The 20,577-nt window shown below is 46.5% G+C and overlaps 2 protein-coding genes across 4 annotated transcripts; both read right to left on the reverse strand.

The window, feature by feature from the left end:
- Nucleotides 1-6,738: 6,738 nt before the first annotated feature.
- On the reverse strand, nucleotides 6,739-14,063 carry zgc:66455 (uncharacterized protein LOC393502 homolog). 2 transcript variants are annotated; one of them, XM_040144879.1, is made up of 10 exons: nucleotides 13,833-14,063; nucleotides 13,703-13,733; nucleotides 11,657-12,288; nucleotides 10,474-10,921; nucleotides 9,785-9,826; nucleotides 9,304-9,404; nucleotides 9,091-9,152; nucleotides 8,447-8,613; nucleotides 7,358-7,513; nucleotides 6,739-7,268 (listed from the first exon to the last, which is right to left on the reverse strand). In XM_040144879.1, exons 1-10 carry the CDS (start codon nucleotides 13,920-13,922, stop codon nucleotides 6,892-6,894), a joined length of 2,106 nt encoding a protein of 701 aa, XP_040000813.1. In that variant the 5' UTR covers nucleotides 13,923-14,063; the 3' UTR covers nucleotides 6,739-6,891. The 2 variants fall into 2 exon arrangements, with proteins under 2 accessions (XP_040000813.1, XP_040000814.1); XM_040144880.1 differs by having other exon boundaries at nucleotides 7,080-7,207; nucleotides 13,833-14,061.
- Nucleotides 14,064-14,695: 632 nt separating this feature from the next.
- b3gnt2a (UDP-GlcNAc:betaGal beta-1,3-N-acetylglucosaminyltransferase 2a) lies at nucleotides 14,696-19,405 on the reverse strand. 2 transcript variants are annotated; one of them, XR_005708879.1, is made up of 3 exons: nucleotides 19,338-19,405; nucleotides 16,218-18,056; nucleotides 14,696-15,177 (listed from the first exon to the last, which is right to left on the reverse strand). XR_005708879.1 is itself a non-coding variant. In XM_040145088.1 (2 exons), exon 2 carries the CDS (start codon nucleotides 18,036-18,038, stop codon nucleotides 16,833-16,835), a length of 1,206 nt encoding a protein of 401 aa, XP_040001022.1. In that variant the 5' UTR covers nucleotides 18,039-18,056; nucleotides 19,338-19,405; the 3' UTR covers nucleotides 14,696-16,832. The 2 variants fall into 2 exon arrangements, 1 of the variants encoding a protein (XP_040001022.1); XM_040145088.1 differs by having other exon boundaries at nucleotides 14,696-18,056.
- Between the last annotated feature and the right edge of the window lie 1,172 nt (nucleotides 19,406-20,577).

The raw sequence follows: 20,577 nt of genomic DNA on the forward strand, positions 1-20,577 counted from the left end.
TCAACTTTTCAACTCCATGATGGCGAGAGGTGTCGTCGTGGAAGACGTTGCGGTGTCTGGTGGACTTTGGAAGAACGTTTTCGGTCGTCTTCCTGGTTGAGAGGTCTTTGTCTTCCTGTGGGATTGTCAGAACAAAAGCACCGAGGCGTTTGTGTTGTTATAAAACTGCTGAATACCAAAGTGTATTATTAATTTAACTAGAGCTCCATTGTTTTCCAAAAACTATGAAAAACCCATCTGTTGCACTGGGTCACATGTTCCTTCATTACCGTGGAAACAGACACATACACACTGTAGTTTATTTTCACTCAGTCCCACACACACACACACACACCGTCCTGCTGCCTCAAACACTCACTAGAACAACAAATGTGGATTAATCCGCCACTGAAAATAGCCCCCAACAAATGCACCGTTTCCTCCTGTTTGTTTGACAAAAACTACAGTGAGCAGCTGTAATTAGCAGAAATTTGAGTTTTAAAAAAAAAAAGGAAACTATCAGTCGGAAAGTATTGTGAGACAGACTAACACACACACACACACACACACACACATATATATATATATATATATAGTTATATATGTATAGCCATGAATGTTTTTTATTTATCAATCAACTTCGTACAAAGTGAAGTAACGTGAAAAACCTAAATCCATGATGCTGAGATCAGGGCTCTGTGGGGGCCCAGACCACCTGTTGCAGGACTCCTGGTTCTTCTTGTCTCTGAAGGCGGTTAGTTGGATAGTTAGTCGGTAAAGATTACAGGCCAAGCCAGGAATCCTACGTTTTTAACACCCCCATTTAGACGATTATTCGAAAGCCCATGTTATCCAAGGCTGTGTTACTCTTCCTCCTTTTGTGGCGTACGTTGATGTTGGGGGGAGATGTCTCTTTGGTGGACGTGTTAACAACTCAAAGACATCTGGTACGTAACAAGGGACCTGGACAAGACATAGCTTTTTTTTGTAAGGGGGGGGGGTTCATCTTCAGCAATTGCGTTGTGTGTTACGAATGTCTTATCTTATAAGAGGAAATTCTTTACTCGCAGGAATGTAACTTTGGACTTGACTGAAGGCGTCTGCACACTGTGCGGAATGGGCCTAATAAAATCTCGGTCCCAACCTGCCTCTGTGTGATTTCAGTTTGAGGTTGTCAGATTGTGCGATGAATGTGCGGTGAACTGTAAAGTGCATGAGAGCAGAGACGCCATCAGCGTCTGCGTTGCTCTTGTGTTTTTAAAAGATGCTGTTCCGCGGGGTTTTCTTTCTTCATTTTCCTTAACTTTTTTTTCCTTTCGCCTCCATCGTTTTGATTTGTGAGTGTGCACGTGTTTTTTTCTTTTATTGAAGAAAAGCACTTCCGACGTGACACGCCGGCCATTTTACTCTGCGTGACTTCATGTTGTATAAGATTAACTGCAGGTGGGGCCATCACAGCCCCCCCAAATTTTTTGTTTGCTTGTTACATTGCCCCCAGATTTCTTTCCCAAACTTATTTGGGCACTATGTGTTAGGACAGAGACGGGGAATGTAACTTAAATGGAGAGTTGACGTTTTCCTTCAGGGCTGTAAGCACCTGCTTATTTTACTCACGTCAGGGGTCGACTCTGGGCTGCAGGTTGGTGCGCCGGTCAGCCTCCTGCGTCATATCTTCATCCAGTCGGAGCTGAGAGCGCTGTGCCGAGCGGGATCTCCGACTGTCCTCTTATCGGGCCGAGCAGCCCCTCCACCAACCTTTGGCTCGCCACCCAATCACACTTCACACGGCTCCGCTAATAGAAAAATAAATTGCCGGGGGAGCCGATTCCAACACAGCGTTGCACGAGGAGAAATACAGAGCCCGATTCCTCTGATATAATGAAGCCCATAACACCGGGATCAGGTTATTAAACGCTGATGGGATTACTGACCAGCTCATCCTGATTCGAGATGCAAGGTCAGCGTTCCTCAGCTGTTCTGTCAGAACGGGCCAGCACACACACACACACACACACACAGACAAAATGGAAAACAGACCATGACTGACCTGTAAGTAGCTGCGTGTCAAGTGAACACATTAAACTACTCAATAAAAGAGAACTGTATTAAAACCGAGGCACCAAAGTGGTAAATGTTCATCAGGGGGCGTGACTGATGACCCTTAATTCCTCAGCTCAGTTTGCTGGTGTAACACACCACTGATGGATCTCATTCGTTGACCATCATGTGAGAATAACCTCTCAAAGGCGCAACAAATTGACCTTTACGCAGCTCCTCTCCCACAGAACGGTCAAAGCTGCATTACACTTCACTTACTCAGTTAAATTCATTCATTTATTAGGAGCTAGCAGCCTCAGTAACTACGACGGCAGCGGGGGGAGGGAGTCAGGTGGCGTATAGAGCGTCCAAGCTCGAGGTGGGAGGAGGACGGGTCAACAAAACATAGGACTTTCACACAGGAGACCCCTTGTTCGTTTCCCGTGTGAAATCGTCGTTTCTCTTAACCTTTTACCTTTGGTTTCTGTGCCTAAACCCGATCAAAACGCGACCGTTCCCTAAACATAAGCGTAACCGTGTGTTTATTACCGGTACCATTATGACGAAGGTCCATGCACCTGCCACCGGTAGGCGCCCACGAGTTGTATCCGAGGGTGGGGACAAGCGACCTGTAAGGCCGTTCTCAGGTTGGTGGAAACCCGGCGGTACGCGATGTAATTACTGTGCACGGACACAATGCGCAGTAGTTAGGAGCAATACATACTGAATAAGCTTAAAAACAAAACAAAAGGTGCAAGGAAATGACAGTTCCCGTTAAAAGTGATCTCCTGCTTCTGACCAATAGCTGTGCGCTTTGTAGCATCTACATTGGGTGACTGATAAAGACTGTTTCTATACAAAAAGGAGCTTTTCTTCGGGCCTGATCTTTGTTTTCCTCTCCAGCAGGGCATCCTATGGATGGTGATGTCAGGTAGCTTTCCATCAGTCAGAGTAGCACCAAGAGAGGTGAAGGTTAGTGGTCCCTGGAGGATGATTTCCGATGTCTTGGTGACCTCTTGACCTCTCAGGCAGTTGCCCCAACAGGTTAAAATGTCCCCCAACACTTTAGTCCATGACAAGTAGAGCATATATTCCTGCTCCAAAAAATTGGATTTGCAAATTTTAACGACATGGATTTTCATTTTTTACTTATTTATATAAATTGCATCTTATATGTTTACATAGTATGTCTGTGTTTGTGACGAATAACATTTGGGAGAAGAAAACTGAAGAAAACTGAAACCCTTATTAATTTTTATACCACTTTGTTGGACTCAAAGGAGCCAGAAGTGTAACTTTAGACTTCTAACCATAACGTTGATATACTCCGCCACAGTTTCAGCTTTAAATCCAACTTAAGGTCATCTGTCTCTCTGTTTACCGCTACTCCCGGTATGTAATGTTGGACTACCAGTTAATTTTAACACATTCTGCCTTTACATTCATTTTCATTTGTCTTGTATAACAGTTCCTGCTACTCTAGGTGTCTTAACATGTAGACCTGAACGCAGACCCGTTGGCCACCCACACTGCCGCTGCTGCAGTGAGGTGTATTAGTCTCTGCGTGAGAGTCGGGTCCTTCCGTCTGTGCGGCGTCCACGTGGCTCCGGCGGAGCAGATCGCCGCCTTCCTGCTGCTATGGTCCACAACACACAGTGTGGTGGCCTCAGACTGCACACGCAGCGAGTGATACGCTGCTGCGACCTCTGATGGAGACGCCGGGACAGAGAGGGATCTGAAAGACGAAGTGAAGGTGACTTGCAACCGCCATCACGCCTGTGGGTTGCTTGAAATATCATTGGCAACCCTTAGAGGCTGCGATTATCATCACACCCCACACAAAGAAAGTGTTGGACCGATCACCTCCGCAAACAAAAAAACAAAACAAAGAAATGCCTAATTTTTTTATACGGGTAGCATGAAAAGAAAGGTCATGGGATAATTAAAATGAAATGGTCGTCCTCTTGAGAGTCTGATTGTGTTTCAGCAAATTTAAATGAGCCGGTGTGTGTGGGATTCAGTGGCCTCTTGTGGTGAGGTTGCAGATTGCAACCAACTGAATACCCCTCCGTTCACCCCTCCTTCTCCAGGCTCGTAGAGGGCCCTCTCTCTAGAGCCAGTGTTTGGTTTGTCCGTTCGGGGCTACCGTGGAAACGTGGTGGCACAACATGGCGGGCTCCACGGAAGAGGACCCGCTCCCTATGTGGACACGAAGGGCTCGATCTAAGCTGTCAAACACAACGATGCTTAGTTTCAGGTGATCGAAAACATTATTATGAATATCATATTCCATTCTGCAATCTTAATGGTGATGGAGCATTTACCTTTCAATGTTTTTGACAATTTGACCTGAGTATGGTGCTAAAGGTGTCCAAAAATCAAAAGGGTTCATCCTCTGGGGATCATATATATGTATATACTCAGTAAATATCAGAAGATGAGAGTAAATACATTTCTTTTGTTCTGATGAGAAGTGTTCGTTAATCATAGGTCTCACAATCCAATGCTTTCATAGAAGACAATAGAAAACAGTCAGGATTCTGCAAATGAACCTTTCTGCACAGCCACACCTTCATGGATAAATTACTATAGTGACAAGACCTGGAAGGGGGGGGGGGCAGCAGGGGATTACGGGAGGAGGAAACTGCCTGGCAGGTGAAGCTCAGCGGGGCTGATTGGATGGAAGCTGGATGGGGGGCCGAGAAAAGAGTAGTAGCCTCCTCGACCTCCGGCCGCCAGCAGAGGTATGAAGCTGAGCGTGGGGGGGCGGATCGCCCTCGCCCCCGACCACCAACACCCCCACCCCCTCTCTCGCCCCACACACAGCTGCCCAGTGATGCTGTCCTTGGCGCTTCCACCTGCCGGACGTGAGGAGCATTCAGACAAAGAGCGGATTTCGTGAAGTGTGCGTTTCAGGGTGTTAAAGCTGCAGTAATTGGTTTCATTTATTTATTTATTGTCACTTTGCGGCAGAAAACCATCAAGAGCTGCTATGTGGTGGTCAGTCTGTTAAACCAGACAAATCACAAAAGCCAAAGCTGCATTAATTGATTCTTTTGGCCACAAGGAGGCAGAAAAATGCCAAAACACGCTTTCAGGTTCACAGCTACCATCATATCTGCGGTGTCAAAATGGCGTCTCAGCAAATAGTCTAAGCCTCCCCTGTCCACAGGAAGCTATCTTCATGCTTATGCTCTATATTCACACACACACACACACACACACACACACACACACACACACACTTTCAGCCACTCAATCAGCCGACTCAGTGAAACCCATCCGATTCTGCCCCGATCTCCGTGAGCCAATCATCTCGTGGCCGTCAGACTTTTAACAGTGTTCCTCTCTCTGCTGCTGTCACCAGAGAGCAGCCCAATTGGTGGGTCCTCCGCTGAGCTCTCGCCAGAATCCCGCTCCACATCACATCCATCCGCATCCTCCCAACCATCACCACCGCCACCGGTGTCTAGACTCCATCGGGGCATGTCCCAGTACTGCTCATGGCCAGATTTCTTCAGGTTTTCCCAAACGTGCGCACTATGTCTAATACATTTAATTTAACTACTTTCCAGTCCTCTCTCTCCATGAGTCTCTCCTCCAGCAAAATGAACTGAGCTGAAAAATACGTGTCTTTATTTCACTTTCTTGACCAGCTATTCTTTACCTCTGCCTGTCCACTGTTTGGTGTCGGGCGTCTTACGTACAGTGGATTTATCAGAGCTTACAACATCTGTGTCAGTGACGTTAATCTACATTACAGGTCTGTTTTCTCCGTCGAAGGCCGTGGACGGAGGCCCAAAGAGAATACAAGACGGTAAAGAAGAGAGTGGGTTTTCGAGCAGAGCAGGGCTGAGGGAACAAGCACCCTGTAATAAAGCAGAGTAAGGTCAGGAGACTCCCCATGTGACAGCACACCGCCCCGGATTAGCTGCTGTAAGCCTATTAAAGTGGTTTGGACTGGGTGGGCCAGCGGAGACTACACTTCACTCCCTGCACACAGTGGTGCTGGGTGGCCAGTTTGGAACTGGGGAGGTCGCAGTTCCACAACAGCCGATGTGTCCTGCTGGAGTGTCCTTGACCCAGAGAGTCACTCTGTATAATCAGGTACATTCCTGAATTCAAGCGGGTAACGGACATTTAAAGGGGTATTACGGATCCAGACACTCAAAACGCGCTGTTGCAAATTTCCACCGAGAAAACACTTATTTCTTCCCATTTCTCAACAGTCACACCGAGCGGGTTTACATGCACACTGGTGTCCCCCAGTATGAGACCCTTCTTTGATCAGACTCGGATTATTGACATTAGAGCAGAGTAGTTGGGTTACTTATCTCCCTGCGTACAGAATTCGAAAACGATCCTGGTTTATGATTGTCCACATTCGTGCAAGTTTGTCTTTGACCTATCCACTGCAGAGCTGGGTGGGAGTTGTCTGCGGGTTCATCACTGCTACCTGTAGTCAAGTGGATCTGATATTTCCTTACAAACAGTCGTCTCTCATCAGGTTTACCAACCTCAGCAGCAGAGAAGACTCTTTTCCACCCAGTTGCTTTCCAGACAGTGTGTGTTTTACAAAGCCTGGCATTGTCTCACTAAGCAGCACTTGATGCAAATCCAATGAAAAGTCGATGAGCTCATTTAAAGCCATTATCTCAGTAAATATGCCCCTTAATCTTCTGGTACAGTAAAGGGCAAAGAAACGCCAAAACGACAGGGAAATGCTGTTTTCTTGCGACTTTAATTCATCAGATTATAGTGGACAAGAGTATCAGGCACTCAGACACAAAGTGAAAGAAAACTAAATGAAAAGGAGGTTTTACTGAAAAGAGTTAAGATACTTTGGAGCATCACAGATCTCAGTCCACTGTCTGTTCACAACTTCCCACCGTCCCGTGGCTCCATGTAGCCGTCCGGCGGCAGCAGAGGGCTGAAGCGAAGCAGCGGCAGGTCCACAGCCGCGCAGCGCTCCTTCACCTGGGGCCAGCCCTCTCTGGGGCCCCGGGCGGGCGGGGGTGGCGGGGGCAGGTCGGAGTCCACAGGGCTCGAGTAGCTGCCGTGATGGCGGCGATTGTTGTTGGGGTCAGGGGGAGAGATGCTGCCGCTGCTGCGGCAGCGAACCAGGAACATCCCCCGGTAGTGACGGTGGTACAGCAGGCCGGCCGCCGCCAGCAGCATCAGGATGAGGGAGCTGAGCAGGAAGAAAAGCACGTAGACGCCTTTAGTCTCAGCAGACAGGCCTGCGCTGCAACCTGCAGGCAAACAACAGGAAGTCAGCAGCTGTCCACAGCTCGAATTTAGCAGTGTGCCGGTCCACCCAACCGTATCAGAGCCTGCGTACCTGCAGCCTTCATGTCCACACAGACGGTTCCTCCCGATCCCAACCGGGACTCGTCCAGGAAGCCGGTCCTGCAGTGGCACGAGTACGAGCCGAACTGGTTCACGCAGTCTGCGTTGACGTCACACAGCACCAGCTGGGTCCCGCACTCGTTTACATCTGAAACGTACACAGGTGGCTGCTGATAACAGTAAATTTTAAGTTGACCTTTGGCGACATTATTATTTCCTTTTTCTGTCACGTTTGTCTCTTAGCTAGTTTGAAATATCCTTGTAACTAACAGATCTCAGTCCAATTTGGTGAAACATTAGGGCAGGAGCCGGAGAAGTACCGATTCATTTTTGATGTGGAAAATGCCACCATTTGCTTCTATATGGATATACACACACTGAGCACTTTATTAGGAACACCACACTAACCCTGGGTGGTTCCTCCCTTTGCTCTATAATCAGCCTCAGGTCTTTGTGGCCTGGATTCTACAGGATGCTGGAAACATTCCTTTGAGGTTCTGGTCCACGTTGACACGATTGCATCACATCATTTCTACACATCTACCAAATCCCAGAGGTGGTCTACTGGATCCAGATCTAGTGACTGGGGAGGCCACTGAACTCACTGTCATGTTCATGAAACCAGTTTGAGACGACTTTAGCTTTGTGACCTGGAGCATTATCCTGCTGGAAGTAGCCAGTAGAAGATGGTGAACTGTGGCGATAAAGGGAAGCACATGGTCAGGGACAAACCACGATTGGTTGGTGAGCCTGTGCCCACTGCAGACTCATATTTCTGTTTCTTTTTTTTGTTTTTGGCTCCGTTCGGAGTAAAATCTCTGGAGACCTGTGTGTGAAAATCCCCGGAGATCAGCAGTTTCAGAAACACTCAGACAAGCCCGTCTGGCACCAACAGTCCTGCCACGGTCACATTTTCTCGCCAGTCTGACGTTTGGTGTGAACATTAACTGAAGCTCCTGACCTGTATCTGCAGCATTTGATGCACTGATGCCACGTGATTGGCTGATCGAATAACTAGATGAATAAGCAGGCGTTCCTAATAAAGTGCTCGCATGTGCGGAGGGCTTGCGCTCTGCTGTACCTGCAGTCGACACGGAGATGACGACAGCCTTCCTGTGGATTCCCAGAAGGCCCACATGTGTGGCAATGAGGCCCTGCATGGCGGAGTGGACGACCCTGTGCACCTGCTGACTTCCGGGCCCCTCTCCGATCTGCAGCCAGAGGATGTACAGCACTCCTGCATTCAACCTGCACACACACACACACACACACACACACACACACACACACAGGACTGAGCTCTCATGGTAACAGGTGATCTTTATAACAAGTGAACATGCTCCATTTTCTGATGAAAGAGAAAAGCACGTTTCATTTTACTAAATACATGTTTCCTTAATTCTTCTTTTCTTGCATCTCACTTCACGTCTTTTATTAAAAAGGAACTAAGAAGCAAAGTACAGACACAAGTTGAGGGAGACGAGGATGGAATTAAGGGGTTGAAGATGAACCCACTGAAGGTGGAAACATTCGGGCGAATATACAGAATATATGAGAAGAGTTGTACATCCTGACTTTCCTTTGTTTTCAGTGGACCTTCGTGACCTCTCCCTCCACAGGTTCACCCAGTGTGCTCTCCATTTCTGATGTGTTCGAGTCTGTTCAAGCGCAAACTTACACCGCAGCTTGCATTTCGGCAGTTTCCTGAGGCGTTTTTTTCCCTACCTTTTTATTCTTTTGGAGGATATGGACAGCGGCGTGTTCAGAGCCTCTAGCTGCTCACTGATCTGCAGAAAAGCAACGAGTGTTGTGGTGAGCGCAGTAACGTTGGCCTTCGCTGCTGCTCCAGGTGTCAGCGAGGCTCCGTTTCACACAATCCCTCCAAAAACCCGTACATGAAGCACCTTTAATCTCTCTGCCTTGTTTTCGTCAACGTACCAAAGCCTTTACCGACAGCAGCAGTGACCTGGCCAGGTTGTCCCAGGACTCCTCCAGATCCTGGCTGAAATTTACCTCAACAGCCACTTCGAACAGGTGATCTGTCAGAGACCAAAAAACACTGACTCTGACGTCAGAGTACCCGAACAAAGCATCAACAGTAAACTAATAATCAATAATGAAATCAATAACAACATTTCTTGTAATAAAGCTCCTGGCGGCCGACACCTGGCACATAAATGCATGTTACATTTGATCACATCAAAACGTTAAATACATCTAATTTAATCCCAACATTAGAAAATAACGCGTCTTGTTTTGATCTCATAGGATTTTTTTAGGTCAGTTTAGCACAGAATGTGTTAATTCCAGCGCAGATGTGACGCATAGAAGAGGAACAGAAATGCTCTCCCAGAAAAGATGGGAAAAGAGGATTTCTGAGGCGTTTAACATTCCCGTGCAGTTCCAGTCCCATACTCACCGCCAGGAAGATGCGGAATTTCAGAGTGATTTCTAACATCGACTACAAGAGAGAAACACAAAGTCAAAGATTAAGACAAAAACAAAACAAAAAAACAAACAGGATTGTTTCCCACAGTGAAAATGTCAGGACAGATCAAAACAGTCAAACACTGATCAGCTCTTCAGGAAACATGCAGAAACAAAGCAGCGCTGCACCGATTGCAACTCGCGACCAGTCTCACAATGACAAGCTCAGCAGCTGCAGCTCAAACTGACATGAGTTTCTGTCACTGATTGTCAGACAAAGACTCCGTTTATTGTTGCCTCAGTTAAATTTAAAAAATGGGAAGCTCAGGTTTGGGGCAGATTTTAACGGCACCTTTAGAACAACATGTGACCATCTTTAAATGTTTATCATCCCTGTGAAGGCCCGAGCGTAGCATCCACATCCAAAGCCACAAAAGGAAAAAAATGAAGCAAGGATTCTGTGCAGTCATGTTCATTTGATATCACAGTCTGAACTGGGTGTGAGAAAATCCGCCTGGTCTCATGGCTACAAACTGTGAATCAAATCTGCATCAGGAAATTTACTGAGACAACGATTCAATCAAATATCCGACAGTAGATTTGACCATGTAGCACTAGCTAATGTAAACAGCTTGACCTGGGTGACGGAACGCACATGTGGCCGAAGCCAAATGTACTCACGGTTCCCTCTGTGGTCCAACAGCGGCTCCACCATGTTGGGGTGAGGATGAGTCTGTTCAGTCTCCCCTGGTTCTGGTCCCTCGGAGGTGGAGGGGTGCCGGTCCGAGGCGTTGCTGTTCTCACCGTCTGTGGCTTGTTCTGAACCGGTGGCAGGCTCTTCCTCCTGGGACCGGTTCCGCGCGCCACTCTCATCCCCTGGAACAGCAGCACCCTCCGGTTGGGTCGAAGCTTCCTCCACATTCCTCCGCACTGCTGCCGGGGTGCGACTGGTGGGTTCGAGCTCGTGTTGCTGCTGTGGAGACGTAGCGCGGACAGCCGAGTCAGAGCCGCTTGAAGGGGTGCGAGTGATGCCTCTTCCCGATCGGGAGGTCCCCTGGGTGGACGCTACAGCCGTGAACGGGTAGACGTGACTGTAGTTCCCCGAGGCTGGATGGAGGTTTTCAGCCACCTGAGAAAAGATGGAGGAATTTCAAAAAAAGTGTCTGGTATTTACTAGCAGAGTGGGACAAAACATTTTTTAAAAAAGGATGACGTGATTTATTACTGATTAAACAAAGTCAAAAATGCAAAAGCAAAAATTCAGGTGAAAGTCTGGTCCGAGAACTACACTTCGCTGTAGCCTATATAGTTTCATAGTTTCGCAACTGACCGGGAAGGACTCTGTTCTGCAGGATTATCTTTCTATCTTTCTCTTACTGCAAGCAGATCCCGAGCCGTTCTGGCCTCTGGGGGACCACGTTTATTGCAAACATTGCTGAACAGTGGCAGAAAACAAGACAACTTCAAACGGAAAAATCTGAACAAAGAAAGACAGACTGCGTAACTTCTGACAGAAGAAATAAAGCTCACTTCTTTAAAGTAAAGCCTGTATTCGTAATTGATTAAAAAAAACAAACAAACAAAAAAAAAACACCACAGTGGCCGCTTCTGAACAAACGTTATAGTCTCACTTTAAAGCTCCGCTAATCAATATTCTTTCCTTAACTGATCACATGACGACGTGTAATCAGGCGTTTCCTGTAGCGACGACACCAGAGAACTCAGCGTTATTACCAACTCTGCAGCTCTACTGAGCTTTTTAGCCTCTTTTAACTCATTGTTTTGGTTTTGCTGTGCAGTTACTGTCTGGTTAAATCTCACAGCTCTCGTCAAACTTGTTTAGAGTTGAGGGTTTGGTTCCCACCTCAGCGTCCGTGTCCACCGCCTCCTCGGGCTCCCAGGGCAGCTCAGCTGTCATGGCCGAATATTGATTGTAATAATCATAAATTAGGTCAGAATTCGCTGGTGACGGATGCTCTAGCAAACCCGAGTCCATCTGTTCACCATTCATTACTGGTCCAAATTCACTGATGTCCATCGGTCCCAGAGCTGGTTCTGACTCTTCGTCGGTCACCGTGAAGCCTTCCTGTGGGTTGTAAGCCACCGGCGGTCCAAACGCCTGGTAGTTGCCGTAGAAACCCCTGTGCGGCAGGTTGGGCCAGCCTGCAATCAGTAGCACCACATCCAGTGTGTTGGAGGAGGAGGTGTACCTGGCCTCCCGCCAGCACTTCTGCAGGATCTTATGCCCCCCAAAATGGCTGGCGGGGTCGTCCACATGGATCTGGTCCTGTTTGAGGTGGCAGGCGTCATCGGGGGTCAGGTCCTCCAGGTGGAGGTGAATCCTCTTCCCAGGATCCACCTGGATGGTCCAGTTGCACCACAGAGGTGGGTTGGAGCACAGGTAGTCCGGGGAGAAAAACTCGCCGTTGTCGCCGCGCAGCAGCTGGTGGCAGCTCCGCAGGGCGAAGAAAGCGTTGCCCTCACCCTTGTGTCCATCTGAGGAAGAAACATTGAACGCACATCACTGCCAAAGCATTTTCAGTTTTTAAGTACATTTCCAATTTGGCGGGCAGCCACTGGTTTCAGTTCATTTCGGCGGAGTATGAAAACCAACTTGAAGAGACTCAACTTGCTGGACAGTGAACATATAGTCTGTGTTTTTTGTGTTTTGTTTTTAAATGTTTTTCAAGGTAAGTTGCATGTTTGAATGGCAAATTCACCAAATTCACGATGCTCATTTTTACTTCACATTAGTCCTTCAAGTGTTATTTTCAAAGCGTGCAAAACACAGTCCTTTAATTAGAACAGCCTGTTTAAAATGATCGGATGTTAATGCTCTATGTTTTTCTTACTGTGTACAAATCCCATTAAAAAAAAACAAAAAAGGCTGTCTCTCAGAACAAAGTACCTCATCTGTGGCACTTAGCTCCAAGCCCCTTGGTTTCATTTCTTAAAAAGGCTCAGTGAGTTAATTTTTCCTGAACCAGCTGGTCAGTGTAGTTTTTAAATCAAACAAACGGGAGGAAATAGTGCACATGTTGGGGACTATTTTCAGTGGCGAATGAATCCACATTTGGTGCTCAAGCGAGTATTCAGGGCAGCAGGACGGTGTGTGTGTGTGTGTGTGTGTGGGTGCACGCGGGGGACTGAGTCAAAATAAAGTACAGTGTGTGTGTGTGTGTGTGTGTGTGTGTGTGTGTGTGTGTGTGTTCATGGTGATGAAGGAACGTGCCACCCGGTGCAACAGTGCGGCTCGCTGGCGTGTTTTCAATTGTTTCTGGAAAAGACCGTAGCTCCATGGCTCAGAGGAATAAGACATATCAGGGTTCGGATACAAACACACGACTCTTGTTTGTAGAAGACATTCATTGTTTGTGTCGGTCTTTTCTTGAGATTTGTTCAAAAGCACAAAAACACAGAAGTAACCCAGTGAATGTCTTCACCTGTTAAAAGTTTACTCAGTATCAAGGTGTGTGGGAAACGGGGGTGGCTGAAAGGTGAAACCTCCGGCAACACTTACAGTGGCATCACGGTACATTTCTCTACGATAGCGTTGTCAGGAGTTTCACAGCCGGGTTCAGCTGTACTGAATCCAGCGACAACACTTTCAAACGAGCAAAACATAGGAGTTAAATAAAGAACCGTTATCAAGACGAACTGGCCAAACCTCTGCACTGAGACTCATTATGCTGCAGGAGGGAGATCACATCACTTTTTAATGGTCCGACTCAGGGTGAACATCAGAGGAAACTGACATTCAGATGTGGGTTGGGGACTTTTTGCTTGTTTTACCTTCACAGGCTTCTGACCCTCAGTCTGACTGGCGTTCTTCCAATGCACTGACCCAACCAGGAAAGAAACCACATTTACCTTTAAAATCCAGAGAAAAAGACTTTCTGCTGAGCCTCACCTGGAGGTTCGTTTCCTCCCTCTCCGCTCACCTGCAAACAGAAGAGGGCAACACGCAGAACGACATTACATCCAGTTTTAAACTATTAACTCTCCGCTAAGCTGATTTCACAGAGAGGTCGGCAGCTCACCTGTGCAGCACAGCGTTTCCAATACGCACAACACATTAGTAGAAATATGAGCGGCACACTTTTTAGGTTAAAGCTGTTCTTGAGCTGCATTTTACCACCGAGTCTGTCTCAGTTAAACAACTCCAACGTGTGAAGACATGAAGTCAGGCGGACGCTGTCAGCTTCAGTTAAACCACTGTTTTCCTTTCTTGTCTGAGCAGGTGAAATTCATCAATTTGCTGATTGAGTTTCCTTCTTCTGGCTGTTAGTGTCAGATTTATCCAGCGGGGGTCGCTGCTGCACCTTACATTCAGTCCTTTCGTTCTACACTGCAGGTAAATGCTCCAGGTTTTCAATGCATTTATTTATAGCAGTGGAGAATGCACCTTTTTACACTTACAAATGTCTTTTCACTCTGTATGCGTCAATAACTTTGTTTCCACCTTCCTTTCATTGCAGAAAGAGAAAAACTGTCAATTGTTATATAGAATCCCATAGAACATATGTGTCAACAGCACCGCTAATCTAGAAAAAAACAACAACAACAACAACAACAACAACAACAACAACAATACCAGTCATTCCATAAGATAAATGCCACTTAATTTACTTTACATAAAGAGAAAAATAATGTAAAGTGCCGTCTTAAATGACCTTTGCTAACAGAAGAATCAATAATAGAATCAAATATATTTAATCTTTATCAAAACTTTATTTATAAAAAACAATTATAAATTTAAAGACACAAAAACAAGAGATCATTTTTTTTATTTTTTTACCAATGGGAAAAAAAAAAAAACAACCTGAACAATCAACAGACAAGAGGACACGACTCGGTCCTTACTCACGAATCAACCCTGAAAATCTAGCTTCATGTCTAGCTTCATGTGAGCCAAACTCACTTTGTTGCTTATTTAATACACACAAACACAAATACACAGGATAAATGCCCAGTAACAGCAGCAAGGTTACAGCTGGGATGTTAAAAACAATGAACACAGAGCATTTCTGAATCACCGTACAAATGTGAAATTAGAAAGTCTGTGGAAACCTATGTTGTCTTTGTATCACGTATGAACACAAGTTCAACACAGAAACAGTCTTTGCGGCTTTGGGAAAGACAGTCTCATTAAGACAGTTAGTTCTGTAACTCAAAGGTCAGAGGTCATCCCAAGGTCTGCGTGGATCTCGTTCACGGTTGCAGGTTTCGGAACTGCGGTGCTTTTTCGCTGCAGTAAACAGTCTCTGTTACTAGTCTTTTACTTGACAAAGAGCGAGCTAAGCACTAAATGCCGCTGCGGCGCGAAGATCGCGGGCCGAGGTCGAGACCATCGCCCAACATCTCTCTCTTCTGGGTCTATTAGCACTGTACAAGTTAAAGAAACAGCTGTAAACATCAAGAATAAATCCATATGCACGTGGTAATGCTGATCTACTACTGATCTACATGGTAATGCGGGTCTACTATCGCGTGGACTGCCATGGAAACAGAGACATTTATGATGCTGGATGAATCCTGTTGGTGTTTCCCTGACTTTTGATCTAATGCCACTAGAAAGGGTAAATCCCCCCCCCGGTCCAGCTCCTCAGTTCATGATGGGATACGTCTACAACTTAAAGGACAGGTTCAGAATTCTTCAAGTCTGTCGTAAAACAATAATCAGGTGCCTGTATGAGCAACGAACCAGGTTTTGCTCGATGTTATCGTTCCTCCTGTCGATACAGGCCATTTACAGATCTCTGTCTAATCTCCTCCACAGCCTGTGTTCTGTGCAAAATATATTCAAAGGTTGATATCTTACAAATTTGCACTATTTAATTGGAAAATTCCCTCTTTGTGTTGCTAATCCTCAGCAGCAGCTCAGCACAGAAACACTAGAAATGATTAGATGGAGTTTTGTACTAACTTCGGAAGGTAACCACTTGACTTGACAAACTCAGGCAGACGATGCCTCATATTAACTCTAGATAAACCTTTGAATACATTTTCATGACCGAACGATGACTGTGGATCTTGTCTCTTATACGCTGGAATCCAAATAGGAAGGCATCTTTTCAATGTCAAGCAGGGACAGGAAGCAAAAACTATTTCAGTGTTGCACGGGCACCTGACCTTTGTTGTAAGACAGACTTGAAAAACTGTGAACCTGATCTTTAGATCTAAATTCCTGCACGCATGCCAAGTGTACACATACAGACATCAGCATTGCCAAGTTACCAGAGCAGTGGTAGCATTGTAGCATGTAACGTAGCACACTCAGCATGTCATACGGGAGTTGCTGTAATTGCCAGTCCCCGACTCGTAAAGACAGTTCATGCTAACACCCAAGTCTTAAGTGAGAGATTTGGATTTCACTCAAAAAGCTCCAGAATCATCCCACTCAGCGCTAAATGCTACAGAAGTACCTGAAAACAAAAAACAAAACAAACGGAAGCCACGTCCGCCTAAGGCCATCACTCAGCTTAAACCCAAATGTAATGGATGTTGAAGTATCAATGCACGGTATCTTTAACCCGGACATGACCAACTCTGCAATTGTTCCGCCGTCTTCAGTTGTCCAATGACGTTTACGAGTCCCAGACATGGGAATCTTTGCAGATGCAACCTTTCAACCTGCCACACACTGACATGAGCCTGCTGCATGCTGCCCTCATGCTTGTACGTGTCTAGTTACCGTGCATGCGCGGACCTTGGACTTCGGTCTGTGACGTGTCCTGGACACATACTATCTTGCTGACATTAGCAGCAGCGAGGGATGATGTTTGCCAAATACGAAGAAGATACAAGATTAACATTTCAGAGCACTGATCCAACGAATACTTTCTTTTACGTGAATATAAAACAGCTTATGGAAAAGAAAACAATAAACAAATAAAGTCGACTTGAAAATACAGTTAATAAATTATTTAAATTACTTTAAAATACTAATGCAGAGGTTTTGCTTGGATTTCAGGATTTAAAATAATTCAAAAAGTGAAATCGATTATAACATTCAACAGTTCAAAGAATCACTGAAGCGTTCACTGGCACTCCAGCTCGGGATGGACAATCCACGGCCAGATCTTCAACATCTCCTGTGGCGTCCGGCTGTGAACCAGCATCAAGCTCCTGTAGATGCAGGTGTTGTACTTGTACTTCTCCGCAATGTCAAATGTCCTGAAGCCAGTGTGCTTCTCGGGAACCAGACCCAGCTTCTTCAGACACATCCCTGTATAGACATCATCAATGGGATACAAGACCACCTGTCCAGATATGTTGTAAAGGCGTAGCGCTAACTCCCCGGAGTACAGATATCCTCCACCGCCTGCATAGGGCGGGTACTGCCCCACAAACACACTCTCAGGGATAAAGTACTTAAGTTTTCGGTCTCGGTGTGGACCGGCGTTACTGATAACATCACCTATGAACAAATCCTTGGCCTTGTTCTCCGACAGGCCCTCCAGGAGGTCAATGATTCGCAAGGTGTTGACGAAGACGTCATCGTCACCCTTGAGGATGTACCGGGCGTGGGGACAGTTTTGGCTGAACCACTCCAGGAAGAGGACCTCCTTCAGGGTTAGGTTGAAGAAGGTGTCCCTGTAGTCCCATTGTAGGAGGTCTTTGTGAAGGTCCGCCTCGTGGCCCAGCATCCCCAACAGGTCTGGGAAGTGGTCTACTGGCATGGCGTTGCCGAGCAGGAACACCGTCGCCACAGTCCGATTGGCTAAGACGCCCGCCCGTCCCCATGTTTCACGAATAGCCTGCCGACGGTCAAAATGTGGGATCACCGACTTGACCGCCAACAGCAGGAAGGGTTTATCATCACAGACATGGGGCTGATTTATCAGCATGGGGTATGTCCTGCAGCGCATGTGCAAAAGAAAATCCTGGAATCGCCGCGGCAGGGAGTTGTAGTCCAAGATTTGTGTGGGGACTCTGTTGTCTGGCTCGCAAGGGTTGAGTGGCCCGGTGTCGTTCAGCCAATCCGGCAGCTTGATGATAGAGTTGCTGGAGAGTGCAGAGTTGATGATGGGGTTGTGGATGAGGTCCAGGCGCTGCTGCTCCTTGTTCCAGAACGATTTGCTCAGCACCTGTCGGCGCCAAAACCTCTTGGATGGGATTTGGACCACGTGGCGGCTGCTTTTGTCACGCCCGAGGTTCCACAACACGCCCATCAGGACGCAGATGACCACGTTGAGCATCACCACCACATAGAGCGCCCTCGCTTTCCTGCAGGCCGCAGGCATGTTGCCTCCCCTCTGCAGCTGGACACAGGACAAGAGATTTTTAATAATCACTGAAAATCAACAAGACACAGGATAAAATGCGCAGCGTCATGGCCTCAGTGGGCACACTTACGACAAAGCGAGGATATAAAGGAACATTTGGAAACATAGGCGCAGCTAGGTCGACCCTAAAGTCTTCATCAAGAGCAAGACTGGAGGAATCTGTCACAGCAGGTCAACGGGAAGCTTGATTTCCCCCCATTTAGTTTCAGAGCTCAGACCCGCTGCACACAAGGCCGTCCCTAATCCTGCAGGAATGGGCCCGTGAACATTTTTTTCCTCCTCCCCTGCTTATTCCCTCCTCCTCTTCCTACAGCAATGACAGACAGGAATCACACGTTTCCAATTCAGCCGTGCACATGACGCCAGTTTACTGGCAGCAGTCTGTGCCATTGTGCGCCGACTGCACATGCAGAAAAAGCACACACATATTAATAACCCTGCTTTTCGAATGCAGCACGAGGTTCATAACACAATGCAACGCAATTCAGATGGAGTTTTTCAGTTGGATGTGCTGAAACACACACCGACGGACACACCACTCGATGTCACTGTTCCCACTTAGCACAGGTAACATACCTTTTTGTTTGGTTAAGATGAATGTACTATGTTTATCTATTTTCAGTAAGTTAACAAACATACTGATCACAGCGTGGTTTCTTTTTTATTGGGGCGCAGGAAAAGTGAGTTTGGTGAGCAGGTTATTGGTCACAAAAATTCAAAAACATTATAATCATGCAGGAAAATGCTTTTGATTTAATCTCTCCTAGTGAGGATGGGCCTCTCCAGGATGGGACTAGTTTTTGTAACGGGTTAAACATTACATAGGGTGTTGGCTCTGAGTCTGGCTCTCAATCCAAAATCCAGCCACTACCAGCACAGAATAACGATTGTATCAGACCAGTGATCAGATGTTATTCTGAAAATGCTTTTGTAACTGCTGTTACAGTCACCTACTGTACAAACTGATTTACTGAAGGTGCAAACTGCGTTAGACGGCGGCCCTGAAATAAATCCTCCCTTCGTGAACGTTGTAATGTTCAGTTTGTGTTGAAACTGCTTTAGAGAAGTTGTTGATTCATATTTATGGTCATTTTATTGGCTGTAGTTTGTGGAGCTGTTGTCTCTCTGCTCAATCTGTATAACTCAGTAGTAGGGTTTTGTTTCATTTTCCTTTATTCATTTTTTTTTCCCAGACAAATTTACATGAGGGGCACCTTTTTCATGCACGGCATACGGCTGACAAACAGCTTTACACACCTGTGAGCGACGGGGAGAGGATCGGTCAGTTGGGGCCGGTGAAAACCCGGAGCTCTATCGGCCTCATATGGATGAAATCCAGGACGGATGGAGCCATCTGCAATTCAAGAAAAATGAAAAACCGAAATAGGAAGAATCTGAATAAACTGACCCGAGGAATCTCTAACGAGTGAAGTAATTATTATGGATTGTTTCGGGGCCATATTGATTATTTGTTCAAAGAGGCTGCTAAATGAAAAAAATCGTATGACCTTTCAGTTATTTTACTTAAAGTTCTATCATCACAGTAACTTTATGGCAGCGCTCTTTAAACACCTTTAGACTGATACACCGATGTGAACTGAGGTGATAGTGATTTTATAGCTCAGAGGGCAGGTCCTGTCTGGTGCGCTCGTGTCTCGATCCGCAGAGCTGTCATTCAAACCTGCGCATATGGCGTTTGCGATTTCGACTCTTCACTCCGACACCGAGACTGACACGATCCAAGGTTGTCGTGGTTCCGGCCGAAAGAAAACGCCGGCCCCCGTAGCTTTATGGTAAACAGGGTCCTCTTGTGAGTCAGGAAATGCTTGAGGATAGAATAGGATAGACAGTTAGAAATTGGGAAAAGAAAATGCAAATAAGCTGCTCGTCTTTTTAATCTGTATAACTACAAGAGAAAGAGGAGAAGGAACAATCCCAGAGAGAGAGAGGTCGAGTCAGTGGGTTCTTCTAACTGAGACCAGCACTAAACCTGCTCCCTGCACTGACTGGTGGGATCGACACAGGTGAGAAAGTGGATCATTTCTTTTCTCATCATTCCTGTTCACTGATCCCTTTTTAATTGCTTTAGTGTTGGCTGCTGGGCCCCTGCCCCCCCCCCCCACACACACACACACACACACACACTCTTCCCACTCTCTGTGCACTGTGTAATGTGGCTCCAGTAACCCACAAAAAGAAAGCGCACAAATGAAAGAAATGAATTTCTGTCCACACTATTGAAGGCTGCGAATCAATAATCGTGCTCCAGCTCCTTTTTTCCCTCTGAAGCTCGCTGTCCTTGTTCTGATCCAGCTGCACGTTGCTGCAGGATTCACAGAACCACTTTCTGACCAGGAATAATGGAGATCCATAGCAGATTCTGACACACGGAGCCTCTGTGAGACAGCGGGCTGCGACCGGACAAAGCAGCTTAAGGCCCCATCATACCAGCGTAGTCCATCTCTTAGTTTTTATCACCATCATCGTCCTCATCATC

This window comes from Xiphias gladius, chromosome 15 (assembly GCF_016859285.1).
Source record: "Xiphias gladius isolate SHS-SW01 ecotype Sanya breed wild chromosome 15, ASM1685928v1, whole genome shotgun sequence".
Classification (NCBI taxonomy): domain Eukaryota; kingdom Metazoa; phylum Chordata; class Actinopteri; order Istiophoriformes; family Xiphiidae; genus Xiphias; species Xiphias gladius.

What these genes read in the sequence shown, in the direction of transcription:
- b3gnt2a (XM_040145088.1), bottom strand. Translation starts at nt 18,038, where the DNA reads ATGCCTGCGGCCTGCAGGAAAGCGAGGGCGCTCTATGTGGTGGTGATG.
- zgc:66455 (XM_040144879.1), bottom strand. Translation starts at nt 13,922, where the DNA reads ATGCAGCTCAAGAACAGCTTTAACCTAAAAAGTGTGCCGCTCATATTT. An exon ending in TGCTGTCGGTAAAGGCTTTG is followed by an intron (nt 9,153 to 9,303) that starts GTACGTTGACGA and finishes GCTTTTCTGCAG; the next exon opens with ATCAGTGAGCAGCTAGAGGC. An exon ending in TCCTCCAAAAGAATAAAAAG is followed by an intron (nt 8,614 to 9,090) that starts GTAGGGAAAAAA and finishes GTGTGTGTGCAG; the next exon opens with GTTGAATGCAGGAGTGCTGT.